The 17,075-nt window shown below is 44.2% G+C and overlaps 1 protein-coding gene across 3 annotated transcripts in view; it reads left to right on the plus strand.

Moving 5' to 3' along the window:
* The first annotated feature begins 487 nt into the window (after positions 1 to 487).
* LOC142787119 (uncharacterized) overlaps positions 488 to 17,075 on the plus strand; it is a 70,748-nt gene continuing 54,160 nt past the window's right edge. The window contains exons 1-3 of one of the 3 annotated variants that reach the window (XM_075884726.1): positions 488 to 788; positions 1,428 to 1,641; positions 10,525 to 10,587. In XM_075884726.1, coding sequence (XP_075740841.1) covers positions 1,432 to 1,641; positions 10,525 to 10,587 — 273 coding nt within the window. In that variant the 5' untranslated portion in view covers positions 488 to 788; positions 1,428 to 1,431. Of the gene's footprint in view, positions 789 to 1,427; positions 1,642 to 10,524; positions 10,588 to 14,176; positions 14,538 to 17,075 lie in introns of those variants that run through there. The other 2 variants (XM_075884728.1, XM_075884727.1) reach the window with 2 other exon arrangements.

The raw sequence follows: 17,075 nt of genomic DNA on the forward strand, positions 1-17,075 counted from the left end.
AACCCCAGGTGGTCGAAATTTCCGAAGCCGTCCACTACGGCGTCTCTCATAATCTTATGGTGGTTTTCGGACGTTAAACCCCACATATCAATCAAATTAACTTTATTCTTGTGCGCGTGTTTGCATGCCTTGCCGCTTTTGGAATGAATACGCACCAACAAGCACCATTATTTGGAATTGCAGGTTGTTGAGGTTAACATTACGAGTTTTTATCAGGGCACTTCTTTCCCTTTTAGCAGGGATTGTCCATCGAGTGAGGTCCGATATGAGACATTTTTGTCGTTTCGTATATGAGTAGTTGCGTGGATGCACGAAAAAAAAAAAGAACGGGCGCGATTGTGATAAGAGCTTTGTTGCCGCCGCGGCTTTGCGATAGCGACGCCGTATCAGCGTTATACGACAGAGGACTGGTAACGCGAACGAACCTGTTTTCTGGATTCGCTTCGCTTCTGTAGCTCACACAGTGCGGGCCCCGGAAGAAATCCACGCGCTCTTTTCACGCGCAGTCACACGATAGACTTCGATCAATGACGAAAAACTCATAAAGCGGTTAGATTTTTTTTTAATTAGTTCCACTAGTGGCATTGCTGCAAAGAGCCGGTGCGCTTTCCGGCACACCTGATAATCGTGTTTTTTTTTCGCAAGTGTTATCTCTGGCGAACAACGAGCGATTGCTGTTTGATGAGTGAATTAGGAGCGTAGAAGCTGCGCCAAGTTGTGCTTTATTTGTAGAAGAGCGAGCACTCTCGGTCAGGATACGTATTCTGGAAGCGGACCTCCATCTCGAGGTGGGTGCTATAATCAACAAGTGCTCGCCTAACCGCAGCACGGGTCACTCGGAATCAGCCTTGTTACAGAGTAGTTATATTTTTTGTTTCGCTTGCTTTATGAATGAGTGGTAATGTGACATTTTCAGCCAAGTTGTTGGACACTAGCCATATATGCGTCCACATTTTTTCGATGTAGCTCCTTCCGGGTGGTTTAATTTAGATAGAGTCATGCTACCATGGCTGCGTTCATGATCGTGTCAACAGCGAATGCAGTCAAAGCTGCTACAAGTGGCGGACTAAATTTCATCGTGTGCTTTCAGAACTAGGTAGTCGCGATACATGAGTGTGCATTGGCAGTCGTTGTGTCTTCAACAATCATGTTTATACAGGAGCCCATGTGGTGCTCAGAACTTTGGTTTTGACATAGGACGTAAAACATGGTCGCAATGCTGTGTTTATTAGAATTGGTGGAATAGAAGTTTATTGATATTCTCCTACTTCTGAGAATGCGGCATTTGATTAATAATTACTTTTTCTCCTGGTCCCAGGAAGTTTGAATTCAGAAGCTTTTACTATGTGGACAATATCAACAATTTGACCGGTAACTAATCTGTCTTTGTTTGTGGATTGAGGAAGATGGTGTCGTTTGTTTTGCAGCGGCATGCTACTACGTGGTACATTCCTAGTGACCCTGCTGGGTTGCTGTGCAGCCTTGGGAGTGGTGTTGACGACATACGAGGAAGACAACTTAGTGGTTGACATTGTCAATGCACCAGCAAACTCAATTATGTTTCTGGTACGGCTTCCTTCGGACGGCACCGGTTGTATGGACACAGAAGCTGCAACTGTAGAACAAGAGCTTGTGATCCAAGTGAGTGGCGTGAAAATAATCTTATCAAACGGTTGACTGTGCTGTTTGAAATGAGAAGCACTATCTAGCTGTAGTGCAAGTCTCCATGAAGTGTTTTGATATGTTTTTGAAATACCAGAACAGAAACGTTAATTATAAGTCCATCAGGTTGGGCCATCTACTTCCGCTGGAACTCGGTGACTAGTGTCGCCACGAACAGACAGGGTTTTTTCCTCTTGTACCATGCTTAACAGTTTTTAGCTAAGCTATGTCATCTAACAGTGAAGGGGTCTTGTGGGCGCAAATGGAGATGCAGATCCTCTGGTGGATGCCACCTTAAAGGCCCGTAAACCACCTCCAATATTTTTCAAGCATTTCAAGTAGACACGCGCATGTTGTTCAGAATTGCGTCGCGATCAACGCTCCTGCACGTGGCAGCGCTACGAGCCGCCGGCGTGCTGCAAATACCAAGAAACAATCCTTCCTCCTTTCCGAGCCTTCGGGACTCCGCGTGACGCGCCCTGCCACATCTCTGACGCACCCAGTCATATATGCCAAATATGCTGTCGAGCAAGAGCGTACGACTTCCGGTCAGTCTGCAAGCAGCTCTCCCCGCTGCTTGTTCGTCGTGTTGCCTGCGTGCGCGTCAGGTACGGGGCACGGCGTGTCCCCGTACGGGTCCATCACGTTGACAATCCTTTGAAGGCATGTGCGCATCGCAGCTAGGTTCCATACCGGCACCTTTACGGCAGCCACGGTTCGCCAACAAGCACGCGACTGACAGAGTCGACGGTTAAAGTCGTGGCGACCGGAAGTAGACGGTGTTTGAAGCAGTGCGTCAGCGATGACGTATGCCACGTGAGATCGGGAGGAGCGTTCGGTGAGAGTGAAAAGCGGCGTGTGACAGGATGCCGGCGGAGGGAAGCGCAGGAAAGAGCAAAAGCTGTGGTCCTCACGGTTTCGATAATCAAACGCGTCTAACTCCACTATTACAGCACCGTTTCGAAAAATTCTCGTGGTTGCGTGTTCGTCGTACACTCGTGCACAATTTCCCCACAACAGCTGCATTTCGACCTCTGGGTGGTTTACGGGCACTTTAATAACTGTTTCACCTTGACTGCGCACCAGAGTTTCATACCCGCCTTTTCCTACCCTTGTCATCTTTCTTTCACTCTGCTTAATTCCTGGCCGCTGGGGTTACTCTTCTGTAGGCGATCACTTGATTAAATGATCCTTTGTGTCACGAAACAGTGCATATTCCTACAGCATGTTCTTTGCCGCAACACGAGAGAGGTTAAGTCTGACTGGTTTTCGGCAGTGTTGCCCAGATCTCTTTGCAGTGGCTCATCTGACACGCCTGTGTCACACATGAGGTTTAATATGTTGCTGAAGCTGTGCAGGAGTTTTGTCAGCGAAATTTGAACTACGCTTATATCGTGGTTGGTTTTCGTGGTTGTAAATTCTCGTGCAAGACAAGTGCGAGCCAGCGTGTTAAGCATCGAAACCTTCTGCAAATCAAATACCACAAACCAAGGAAAATCAAGTAGAAAATGACCCAGCACAATATATTAAGAACCATACAATGGTGTTTGTTCTTTGTGTAGTAACATCTTCATGTATTACTTAACCTAAAAATTCAGCCGCGTATCTGCATGCCTTGCTGCAAAAGTCATCGAAAGACGATAGTTTTCCGTCTGAAGGGTCTTCTTGAGATAACTCTTCAGTCACGAATTAAAATGCGCTTTGAGAAACACGTCCAGTTCATGTGGCATGATTATAAGGCACTCAGTCCTACATTCTAAGTAAGCAAATGAAGGGAAGTGTTGTTCCCTGTGAGTTTTGGAGGTTAGTGTTAATGAGTGTGTCACTTATCTAATTATTCTGTTCCCAGTCAGCGTCAGTACTTGCAGGAAAATAATTCGCTTTTTAGATCCAAAACGCATGCACAGTTTGTTGTTTGGATGTGTTTGTTTCGAGTGAAGAAAAAATACTTTTCACGTTGATCTTGGAATGCGTCACATCGAACAATCGTCGAGTACGGTAGTGCATCCTATAAAGAGGTCATCTCCACCAATACGCAGCATATTGAATGTAAATGATAGGCAGTTGTCCACTGAGGAGGCCTGCACAAATGTGCGCACTAAGTTTCAAGCCATTTGATGAAACAAGCGGTGTGTGACGTGCTATTGAAGTTATCGTCTCCTTGTACACACTCTGACGATGAATGAATGAATGGATATGACTGTAGCCTTTAGATCGGGCGGTGGCCAGCGCCACCAAGCCGTAATACTTAATGAACCAACAACTAGATTTATTTTTTTCCTTTAAATAGTAAGGTTGAGAATTCGTACTTTCCACTGAAGGGTTCAATTTTCACTCATGCCTTGACTTTAGCCACCAATCATATAACCTCGTTCTAGTAATTTCTACCCGCTTAAAGTCTATCTTGCCCTCCCTGTCCCTAAACCCCAGTGCTTTGAAGAACTCTACGCCATCATCCTGAACTATAGGGTGAATCCCTTTACAGAACATTATCAAGTGTTCGGCAGTTTCTTCTTCCTCTCTGCAAGCACTGCATACCATGTCTACCCCTTCGTATTTTGCCCGATATGTCTTGGTTCGCAACACTCCCGTCTTGGCCTCAAGCAGCTGAGAACTACCCCGAGTATTATCATAGATCCTTTTCTTGGCAATTTACTGCTTAAAAGTTCAATAGATCTCAAGTGCGGACTTCTTAATCATGCAAAATCTCCACATGTCGATCTCAGCTTGCTTCACCTTCTTCTTAACCAATAATTCTTTTTGGTTTGACCCCCCTGCTGTTTTCTAAGTATTTACCAGTCAATTTTGTGCTTCACTTCCTCCATTCTGTATCGACATTCTTCATGTACAAGTAGCAAAAAACCTTCCTTGCCCAACGCTCCTCCCCCATTTCTCTGAATCGCTTCTCAAATTTTATCTTGCTGCTAGCTTCTCTGCCCTCAAATGATGTCCATCCCATATCACCTTGTACTCCCTGATTTGGCGTATTGCCATGAGCTACTAAGGCAAGCCTACCTATTCCCCGTTGCCGTTCATTTCTAATCTTGCTTGAGCTTCTGATCTCATGCACAAGACTGCATTGGCGAACGTCAGACCACGAATCATGACCCCTTTCCATATTCCTCTCACAACATCATACCTATTGTAATTCCACAATGCCCTGTTTTTCATTACCGCTGCATTCCTGTTACCTTTAGTCGCCACGTATGTTTCGTGTTCCCTTCTTATCCATACGCCCAGATATTTGTATTTATCTGTTATCTCTAGCGTGACCTCCTGTATTCTAAGCTCACTACCCTCATTGTCATTAAAAATTATGACTGCTGATTTTTCCTTACTGAATCTGAAATCTAACCTATCTCCCTCATTACCGCAGATGTCCATAAATCTTTGCAAATCTACCTTGTTGTCGACCATCAGCACTATATCATCTGCGCACATCAGTGCTGGTAGTGCCTGTTCAGTCAGTTTTCCTTGTTTGACGAAGAAGAGGTTGAAGCCAAGTCCACTTTCCTCTAATTTGGCCTCTAATCCTTGAAGGTACATCATCAATAACAAGGGTGACACAGTACACCTCTGCCTAAGCCCCCGTTTTACCTTTTTAGGCTTGGATACTTGTTTTTTCCACTTTATAACTACCTTGCTACCTTTATAGATATCCTTTATTAGATTAGTGACTTCATCTTCCACGCCTAGTGTGTCCAGTATTCTCAACAATTCCTCTTGAACCACGCTATCGTACGCTCCCTTGATATCCGAAAATGCTAGTCACAGGGGCCTGCGTTCTTTTTCTGCTATTTCAATGCACTGCGTCAGTGAGAACAGATTGTCTTCCGACTTCCTGTGTTTCCGAAACCCATTCTGCAGTTTCCCCAGCACCCCCTTATCCTCTATCCATGCCTGCAGTCTTTTCTTTATAATATGCATCGCCAGCCTGTGGATCACAGATGTCCCTGTTATAGGACGGTAGTTGGTTTATGTCAGCTTTGTCCCCTTTCCTTTATAAATCATGCTCACCCTGCTAAGTTTCCATCCATCGGAAACTTCTCCGCCGATTATTATTTTGTTCACTGCCTCTCTCAAAGCCTGCTTAGACTTCGGACCTAATGTCTTTAATAGCATAATTGGAATGCCATCTGGGCCTGTTGATGTACTACTAGGAACCCTTTTCTCAGCCCTTTCCCACTCTCGTTGTGAAAATGAAGCCATTGTGCCACTTGATCTATCCTTGTCTTTTGTGGTGCATAAAGCACTTCTTTGTTGACACTTTTCCGTCACCCTTGTTCTTATATATTAAATAGCTTCATCCCCTTCTAGCCTAGCACCTTGGGCTGTAGTTATAAAACTCTGCTCTAGGCTCGTCTCATTTCTTAGGGAGTTTAGATGGTTCCAAAATTTCGCAGCTGCCTTTCTATCTTTTTTATGTACTTCTGCCAGCCACTGAACTCCCTTTCTTCTAATCTTTTCATTGATCAGAAGGGATACCTCCCTTCTACAGCTTAGAAAGGTTTCCCATTTTCTTTCAACATCATCCGTCGGTTCACCCCGCTGCTTAGCATGTCTGTGTTCTCTAGAGGCTTCCTAACGTTTTGCTATGGCTCTCTTAACTTCCTCATCCCACCAACTTTTGGGTTTGTGTCTTCTTTTCTGGGGTAATTTGTCACGCGTCTTAGCAAGCTCTAGCTCAAAGAGTCTAATTAGATTCGTGTATGTCCACACTGTCTTATTATCCTCCGTGATTACTTTCTCAATTTGTTTAGTGGCTATTTCAATTTGCCTTTCTGGATAAAAGTTTTCCTGTAGTTGCTCATCTTGTCTCCTTCCCACTTTCACTGCTTTTCCAGAGCTTAGCTTGTTACGTTTGTGATCACTACCCAGACTTCTGGAGCCACGTTCATCTATGTGCATTCCCCTGAGCTTATCATACATCCTATGTGACATCAGTGCATAATTTATCGTCGACTGCAGCCTTCCTACCTCCCATGTTATTTGCCCTTCACACTTCTCGGTACTGTTGCAAATGATCAAATCAAGCCTTTCACACATATCCATGATCATTTTGCCTGTCGGGTCGGTATACCCATCTATATCTTCTATGTGCGCATTCATGTCTCCTAGTGTAATTATCTCGCACTCTTTTCCTAACTCCTGAAGGTCCTTTGATATACACTCTACCATTGCCTGGTTTTCCTCACTGGCCTTTGCTCCCGTCCACAAGTACACGAAAGCAAGGAGTGTCATTTGACCTGCCACTTTTCCGTCTAGCCATAAATGTTCCTTGCACTCCTGCTTGGCCCTTTGCCAGTCTGTACTTTTATGAATGAACGCCCCAATACCACCCCCCTTTCTGCTGCCTTCTGTTCTATTACAATATTCCCACGCGTAGTCCGGAGTATTCGGAGGTTGTTCCTTGTCCCTGGGATGTGTTTCTACAAAACTGTATACCATCGGCCTCTATTCCCTTTGCTGTTCTTCTATCCCTTCCCATTTCAGCCTGTTCCTATCACCCTGCATGGTAATATACACTATGTCTGAATTGGCTCGGCGCTCGTGGCTACGTCTATTTATGCCCCGGACTCTACCTACCTTAGATATTGGTGCCACTTTGGAATCGTATCTATTCATACCACCTATCAAAGAGTCTCCCTGGTTGTTTTCCTCATTACTAGCTATCCTGCACCCCGAAGGGCCCGCTTGCCCCCCAAGAAAGCTACTGCTCGTCCTGCAAGTCACCAACCCACCTCATGACCTAGCCGCCCATCGAAGTCAATTCTGTCTCGTTGAAACCACCCCACCTACGCACCTCTCTGTTTATTTCCACCACCTCAAAGCCATCCTCTCGATTCATCCGCCATATCTCTTGGTTTGCGTTGACAACCGCTCTTTGCAGGTTGCTATCACGGACTGGTACCTCCGGTATCGTGCATATCACTACCTGTACCTTAGGAGAAGTGGCGCGCATGTCATCGACTGCCGAAAGGCAGTGTGGACTAGCAGCCACACTGCCTTTCGCCAGTGTGGCTGCTAGTCCTGCTGCATCTTCATTTAGGACATCGTTTAAACCGCCTAAAATTATCACGAGGTTTCGTCTATCAGCTGTCGTTTTGAGCTTTGCGCTCGCTTGATTCATGGCTGCTTCCAGCTTGCGTCCTGGGAACGCCCCTACTGCAACCCTCTTGTCACCTCTTACCCTCTCTTTGATGGCTTCTGTGCATCTATTTAAATTCGAGTCCCCGGCGATTATCACATGCTTTGACTTTTCAGCTGGAGTGTCCTGCACCTGGGGGTTACTTGTACCTGTGACGCCGGCTGCTTTCTCCCCTCCCAGCCCTACCACTACTTCGCTAAAGCTGGGCCTTGCGACAATTGAACCGGCTGAACCTGTTTTTTTCGAACTTGCTTGCTCTTTCTTCTCCGCCATTCTGGTTGCCGGTTGCTTACTGTTCTCTCCGTAGGCCACTTCTCTGTTCACCTTGGCTAGTGCTTCCTCGGCGGACTTCAGCCTTTCTCCAATAGCCCCCATTTTCTCTTGCTCTGTCGCCAACGCAATCTCGAGTTCGGCGATTCTCATCGGTGGGTCACTCTGGGCAACCATCATTTTCTCCATTTTTTCCTCGACCTCACATTGCCTACACTTCGCGTCAGCCTCTTCTCTCTCCACTTCACTTGGGTCCACTTTCAAAGCCACCCCAAATCCTGAACACTTTACAGTCTTTTTAACCATGTCTTTCCGACACGAATTGTCCCTATGACTTGTCTCACTCGATAATTACAAAATTCGAGCCATGCCCTACGAAAAAGAGAAAGTCTAAGCTCTCCTACAAAAATTTGCGTTTTCAATGCATGTGCACCTCTCCCTCGGGGTGGCAAAAAAACAACAAAAAATTAAACACTCACACACACACACGCACAAACTAATAAATACCTGGTGACTGCCCCCGAAAAAGCCTGACTGTGATAAGGACGCCATCTGGCCCTAATGTCCGGAAACAGGAGATTGTACAAAACCAAGGACCACCGCCAGGTTGCAGACCCATGTCGTCTGCAAAGCGCTTCTTGGTGCGCAGCGTCGCATCTTCAGTGAAGCGTAAGAAACGCCCGCTCTTTCATGCATAGCGTCGTATTTTCAGAGCAGTCTCAGAAATACTGGGGACTTTAGAATTACGTTTCTATGTAGTGTTCAGTAAAGCAACACAACCTAATACTTCTGTATTGATGCTGTGTCTCAGATATGCGTTATAGCTGCTTTTTTTATTGACAACGATCACAAGTATGAACGCCACCACCGCATCAAGATGACTGGGCGTTCAGCAAATGCTTCAACCTGAGCCGAGTGGCTTAATCATGTAGTCGTGTCACACACAGACAGGCCAAAATATTTGCGTTCAAGTATCCCAAGATATACTATCATATTTAAAAAAGAAAGTCAAATGTAAATTTTTACTCGAAGAAGTCTCGCTAGCTCGTACAGTGTAGTGTGAAACGAAACATAGACAGTGACAATATTATCATGCATGGACATTCCTGAGAATCACCAACTCCTAAACTTTTGGAATAACCCTCTCCTTCAGTTTTCTTTTTTAATAATTTTCACTTTTTTATTATCACGACTTCTGCGCAGGGAAGCGCCAAGCTTTATATTAAGAAGTGAAATCATTCCATTGAAGTTTTATCGCTAATAGTTTACAATAGCTATATTTTTGCCATATCCCATCTATCTTTCGTGTTATGGTGTGAAGATAAAGAAAATATACTTTTTTTCCGCCGCAATGGTTTGGGATTCTGTCCATGACATGGTTGCAGTTTTTAAGCATCGTGCGTCGACAGGCATGTGACGTTTTACAAAGTGCATTGTGTTCGAAGGGCCTTTGGCTCAATGCACCGCTGAAGTACATATGTTGTTTAGGCGTTGCAACGCAATCATAACGGTTCTCTCTGCGTACATTTTGAACTTTTGAAAAGTGAAGTGTTCTAATTGCATGAACTTAAGTTGTGTATAATCATGTTCATTCTTTATCATTCACACATTATGTTCATTTACCACTGTTCCTTTATTCATGCCTTGTGTCTACTTTTGTGCACTATCACGTATTCCTGTCATTTTCTCATCGGATAAGATTTCCACCAACCGTAGGTATAGAAAGAGCTTTTTTTGTTTTTGTTCAAAACACTGCTCCTTGGCAACATTTCGCTCGACAGTGTGTGAAAATGTTGCACAAAAGAAATACCATGTTTGTTTACAAAAGTAATTTTCACTAAAGGGAAATTTTCCTAATAGGAATAAAATATTAGTCTTAAAAAATAGCAGGTGGTTCAGTCGTCATTTTTCTATCAGCATGAAACAGGCGTGCTTGTAGTTGCGCAAAGTTTCTCGAAGGTTTCTTCAGGTTCAGATTTTTTGTTGACAAAAATAAATTGTGTGTCAAACTAAAACTTCTTTATATATAAGGTCATGGCACTCAACGTAAAAAGATAAAAAGTCTAGCATTTAAGATCGGCATAGTATAGCACATGAAGTGTTCTCAGAGAATAAGACAAGAGCAGAAAAATTTACTCTTAAATGGAGTGCGATATGTGCGCTTTATTTGTTGCCGCGTTGGTTTAAGTTTCTAGATGTTTGCATTCGTTATATGTAGCTGCTTTTGTGTGATTCAAATGCCATTTTGTGAGCTTCTGAAATATTTCGCTATCTCTATACATTGTTGATTATTAGTTGGAATTTCTACAAATAAAATCGCAGTCATGTATTTGTCCAAGAACGGAGATTTGGTTTTGCTTGTCTCGCACAGAAGACAGCTTTGCTAACCATGTTTTCACAGGATGACAAACTTTTGTGGTAAACTCTTGCATTTTTTAATGCAGAGTGCCAACGTGACGGCGTCTTATTCACGACATTTACTAGGGCCGGGCAGATACTGCGCGCTGGTGAGTGATCATGTTTTTATTTCACTGCGAACATCTGAACAACCCCATTCATGAATGTGTGGATAATTTGCTGCCCTGAGCTCATTTTCGGCGGTCCTTGAAGTCTTCCCATCCGGTGTCCAAGCGGGAAAAAGAAAACTGACCATTCGCTGCGTGATAAAGAGATGCCAAAACACGTCTACAATAGGTCTATTAACGCGACAGCGTTAACGAACTTGTTTCGCGTAAATGCTGGCGTCAGCGTCGTAGTCGTTAGTTGTGAGCCAAAAATCGTCTTGTGCGTGACTCGAAACTTGAGAAAGATGCAATAAAATAAAAATTTTGTGTCTAAGTGGAATCAAAGCCGAGTAGTTTGTGTGGCAAGTGGGTGTTCTATCATACAGCCATGCGTCTGCTTCAGAAATCATTGCTCGAGACGCCGCTGTGAAACGCCAACGCCGAGCCAAGAACAATAGGGAGTTTTAGCTTGTACGTATACTTCTTTACGTTACCGTGTTACCGGTTTACGTTTACCGTGTTACCGGCGCCCGAGTTTTAGCAGCGTTTTGCTACACATACGGGAACCTTTACGTTCGTACGTAAACGTTTACGTACGCCAATGATGATGATCATGGATGCAGACATATTCGTTTTCTTTTAAATAAAACTTAACCAGCGCTGCGGCACAAATATAATAACTTTTAACATGTAAAATTATCAAGTCTTTTAGTGCTATATAATCACCAAACCCATTACAGTTGGCTGCGCGCAGAAGGCTATAAGGAGCCACCGCATAATTCTTTAAGCCTCTCTGGCTAAGCCTCTCTGGTTGAACGGTCAGCGGCTAGCCGCATTCGCAAAGAAGCGGTCGTCGATATGGCAAAGAGTGTGCTCCAAGTTCCATTCCTGGCTCAAAATCTACCGTGGAAGTACATCGACGATCTACTGATTATGGATCTGCTACAGCCGCGGAGGAACCTTCACGAGAGCGGCGTGTTGGATATCGACGCTATCAATGGAACCACCTTTTATCGTAACTTCAGGTTCCACAAAGGTGATTTGGACGACCTGATCGTTGGCCTGCTCATTCCCGGCCAAGTGATGAGTGCGCAGCGCGTCTGAGTGTCAGATTGCGAGGCTTTGTGTATGACACTGCGGCGCCTCACTTCTCCAAATCGACTTTGTGACCTGGAGACGATATTCAACCGCCACAGCTCCGTGATCTCAAGTGTGTTGTCCAAAGTAATGTCTCACCTCGAATATTACTTTGGACAGTGTAAGCAGTCGGACTAGTCTAAGCAGTTGGACTAGTGTAAGCAGTCGGGCTCTGTGCCAGAGCTCAGATTCTGCTGGAGTCCAACAGAAATCTATTGGCCGCGAGATCGAGCAAAGTCGTCGCCTGGTGGATTGCTTCGTGCGTCTTCTGCTAGCCACGTCATGCTTCTATGTGCGCGTACGTCTTGGAAATTTTCAAAGTGTGGTTTGTCCAGTCATGTCAGTGCGAGTGTAACTGTTTTACCTATGCCTATAACGACGTACGAGAGCATTTTATCTTTCGGATGCTTATGCGTTGTAATAAGATCAGCGAGTGCAACTTTCCAAAGTGCCGTTTATTGTCGTTGCACCCTTCTTTCACCAAAATAATTTCAGAGTGGGTGCCGCTTTCTGTTTCAAGCATATCACAAATTGCTCTGGGCATCCTCCCAAACATGAGGACTAATAAATAGTGTATAAATGCAGCGTGTTACTATAGAGACTCGGCAGCAAAAAAAAAAACAGGCTCTAGGCCATAGATTTGGGTGCTGTTGGTAGGTGTACAATTACAGCACTGTAGTTTATTGATCATGCTAGGAGCCTTAGTTGTGTTTATCTGGCCGTGGTATCGCTACTTAGGAATATTACTACCACATAAACAGTGACACAACGGTACTTAGACTGTACTGAAAACAGAGTTACCGCGTGCAACCGTGTGCTTAGATTTAAGAATGCTTTAAAGAAGCCAGACATTGGAAATAATTCAGACGGCATGCCTTATATGTAATGTCGTGTAACTTAACTGAAAATTTCGTCTTTGTTACATTGTCTTCAGCGTTTATGTGGCATTGTTAGTGACTGACTGAAGGCAGTTATAATTTTGTCTTAAAGAAAAAAAACATGCTTGTCTCATTAATCAGGCTTTTGTTGTAGCACTGTCATGCACGTAATCAATCGATGAAAGGTTTCTGCTGAACTCTCATATAATATTTTTATGTTATTACTGGTGCGAGAACATGTGCGTATATGTGGTAAATGCAGTATAGTGTCAGCCCCTGAGCCACTGAACGAAGCGCGGCTGCGAGTATTTGTATATGCGCCGTCGACCGCCTATCCACACTTGCGCGGGTGCGGTGCTGGCACCTATAGCCCGATCTTTGGGAGGTTGCCCGATATGACAAATCATTGAGCCGCTACACACCAATGGCTAAGGTACCCTTTATTGGCTGCTGTGCTTCGCTTTAGGCATCTTCTTTATAATTTACCTTGATGAGATCACCTCCTGTGTCATCCCTTCTCTCTGCAAATAACAGTGTGTTAAAAACAAAGTAGTGCACAACTGTCTGACACTAGGCATGTAGCTTATGCCTTTCTTCATGACTTATCTTCAGATGAAGGGGTGATTATTTCTACACTGTTATCCTCAGTCTTTTTAGGTGTTCTGTGTTCTGGTTTAAGTGCAGTTGTTCTCTAGTGGTGTCAGTTCTTCAAGGAGTGTTCAGAAGACGCATCTGACATTCCAAAAATAACAAAACTTGCTCGTTGTGCCAACAGAACCTAACAGCTACTCATGTCTGCGTTTTCCCATTAGTCTATTGAAAGATGGTCTGTTGAAGGCCGCGATTAAGTTTGGTGAACTACATGTGTGTGTGTGTCTGTATGCACATGACAAGGTAATCATGGTGGTGTTATCGGGTCGCTCCACACCTAAAAATCTCCAATTTTTTTATGAACCACAATGTAATGAAAATACGGGGATGAGAGCCACACACCTTGCTATGTGGAAGGAGTGAAAGCAACTGCCTGTAGCAGCACCTTCTGCCGATGCTCGTGCTCTAAACCCATTTTTATTTATTTGCAACACACCTTAAATGTATTTAGAGCAAACTTTTATGCCCGTTTTGCAAAATATGCAGATATATATATCCATTTTGATGCACATAGCTGCGCAATAATGGTAAAATATTTTGCAAAGGTTGCTTGTGCTAAGTCTGCAAAATAACGAGTGCCAAAAATGAGACACCCAATCAAAATTACGCACCATGCAGAGTTTCACACCGATGGCACGCTTAAGTATGCTTGTTGAGTGCCTCTGATGGGACTTCGTACACGACTTTGAAGACTTCTGTTGTGTCTGTTTCAGCATATCTTTCTTGTTCACGCATACCCAACACACATAAAAAGGCCCTTAAAATACTTTGTGCTTTTTAGGTTATGCATTTTTAGGATTTGTGGTTACATTGACTTATAATTTGATGGGATGTTTGCAGTTGCATAGATGTATATCTGTTTGGTGCTGAAAGATGTGTATACCTTATGCAGGTTTCTGCAGCTGTGTGAAAATGAAGGATTGTTCAGTATTTCACCCAGTGTCGATGTTTTGAAATAGCATACAATAGTCTGGAGTAGAAAAATCAAGGCCTAGGAGTAGAGACTCATTGCTCACTCAAAGTCGCAAAGTGTACATGAAATTGTAACATAAACCTGGTGAAAAAATATTTGGTTTTATTTTGTTTGACATATTTCATTACTAAAGTCACTGCTCCGCTGGGGCACTCAAGGTTTCCAAAGCATCTTTGTAAAATTTCAGGTACAACAAGCATCACAGAATGTATCACATGAGACCACAAAATGAAAACTATTTTAGCCCAGCCAGAAACTTTGATCTACAAAGTGAAAGCAAGAGGCAACATCTGAACAAGAGCCGGCTAAGCAATGTAAATATACTTGAGTTTATTGTCTATCATTGAGAAGTAGCTCTGGGACATTCAAGATCTTAAGTACATGTAACAAATTTCAGGTACATCTAGTATCACAATAATATATCATGATAACCCCTGCAATGAAGACACTTTCTGCACAGTCAAAAAATTTCATCTAGCTTTTGACCAAGCTGGGTATTCACAACGCCTTAAAAGAAATAGCCAAAGCACAATGCATTTCGCAGCTTGAATGCGTGTCAACCACTACCATAAGAAAACAAGTTATGAACAAACTTGGCACAATTTACCACCAGCATGGCCAGAAAATTTATATCTCAACGAAAATTCGAAACACCGTTGCAGTGGCTAATATTCATGGACACGTGCACCTCGACTACAACAGAGGCCGACGAAAGGCCAAAGCGGAGGCTTCGCTTTGTTTTTTGGCAGAGAGAGAAATGCATGCTTTGTTGACGTGACCGAGTATTGTAATTGTGACAAGGGTCACAATTACACTGCCGTAAGAATAGACAGGTTTTAAAGCTGAAACTACATGCAGCATACGCATGGAACATTTGGAAATAGCAGATGAAGTAGCCATATTGTTGCAGGAAAAAAACATGCACACGAGTGCAGAGTTAGTGTTTTGACAGTACTTGTAGTGATTGTGCAGGTGGTGATCAGTCAGGTCAATTTCCTCCGATGTAAGCGAGCTTTCTCGTTCTTTTTAGTGCAACATCATTCTCCCGGCAAGCGTAGCTCCATCCGGGTACAAATCATGGAGCATTAGTTAAGGCAAAGTATATATGGCATGAGCCTGGCGACATGAACGTCACTATTGACGTGACGTAGCAAAAACACGTCAGCTGGTGCTATTTCGTATACCATGTCACAAAATTGGCGTAAGGTCTTGTACGGACGAGAATGACAAGAGAACAGTTTTTCTGCCGAGCTAACACGGCACGAGGGCGTCCAGAGCAGTACAAGAGAACCAAGAGGCAATTGTGTCTTGGTGCTGATGATCGTAGCGTCGCTTTTGAGAAGGTTGCGACATTGCGAGGTCTTGACGAGCGACCTCTCGGGCATGGACGGCCGATTGCATCGTGGGCGTAATTGGTCGTTGAGAATATAACACCAGATGGTAGAAATGTGTCGAACGGCAAGACAGGGCCCCAGCCATACAAAAAAAAGAATGGGGAAAAACGAGCGGTTTCGTGACAGGACGAATTGTAAGCAAAATGATGGTACAGTAAAGCGGTGGACAAAGTGATGGGGATTGTCAGAAACGTACATGGCCAGCATGTCAGTTAGGAGTGTGGTTTAGTCGCTCAGTGAACCCCTTCCTTTGATGGTGGTATGCGGTAGCAATCTTGTGTTCAGAAGCTCAAAAGCGGAAAGGGCCATCGTCGACCTTTCACAATAAGTAACGGCCACGATCCGTTAGTAACTGTGGAAGGGTGCTGTGGTGTAGAGTAACATCGGGGAGTAGAAAGTCCACGACATCTGCTGCACAGCGGGTCGGCATTGCTTGTGCAATGGCGTATCTTGCTGCATAATCTGTCACAATGGCCTGCTTGCTTGCCTGCTTGCTTGCCTGCTTGCTTGCCTGCTTGCTTGCCTGCTTGCTTGCCTGCTTGCTTGCCTGCTTGCTTGCCTGCTTGCTTGCCTGCCTGCTTGCCTGCCTGCTTGTCTGCCTGCTTGCTTGCCTGTTTGCTTGCCTGCTTGCTTGCCTGCTTGCTTGCCTGCTTGCTTGCCTGCTTGCTTGCCTGCTTGCTTGCCTGCTTGCCTGCTTGCTTGCTTGCTTGCTTGCTTGCTTGCTTGCTTGCTTGCTCTTTTTTCGTGGCTCTCAACCACTAAGAGGATCGGCCAAGAAGCGGGCGGTTAATATAAGTCACTACCTTAGGATTATCCAGGCTAGGAAAATAGGATTACTTTGTTTTGACTTGATGGGATTATTTTAACACAATGTTAGAGCCTTTTCAAAACACTGGCTGGTTAACTGCGCCAAGCACACTTATTTGATTGCCTGATCTTTTTTCGTGGCTCTTACCTACTAAGAGGGATCGGCCAGGAAGCGGGTGGTTAATATAAGTCACTACCTTAAGATTATCCAGGCTAGGGAAATAGGATTATTTTGTTTTGACTTGGCGGGATTATTTTGACAAAATGTTAGAGCCTTTTCAAAACACTCTCTGCTTAACTGCTGCAAGCACACTTATTTGATACCCACTAAGAAATTATTAATAAATTTTCGGGTAGTAGGCCGGCATTTGCTATGCTATTTTTCGTCATTCTTCTGAGAAGCGTGGTATGCGCTAAACACTTGCAAGGAATTTGGTGCTAATTGTTCATGCAGTGGCTGACGACGATGAGGAATGAAGGCTGAAATGGGTATGCACCACAGTTAATAGGGGAACAAGAACAACCTGTTGTAATGGGTTGGAGCATCGGATGGCTCACTCATTACGCTATTTGCATTGTGCGACGACTCTGTTCTATCGCTGTTTTAAAACACTTTATAAGTCGAATTAACGCTATTGCTTTCCCGACATC

The sequence above is a fragment of the Rhipicephalus microplus genome, unplaced genomic scaffold (genome assembly GCF_043290135.1).
Source record: "Rhipicephalus microplus isolate Deutch F79 unplaced genomic scaffold, USDA_Rmic scaffold_45, whole genome shotgun sequence".
In the NCBI taxonomy this organism is placed as follows: Eukaryota; Metazoa; Arthropoda; class Arachnida; order Ixodida; family Ixodidae; genus Rhipicephalus; species Rhipicephalus microplus.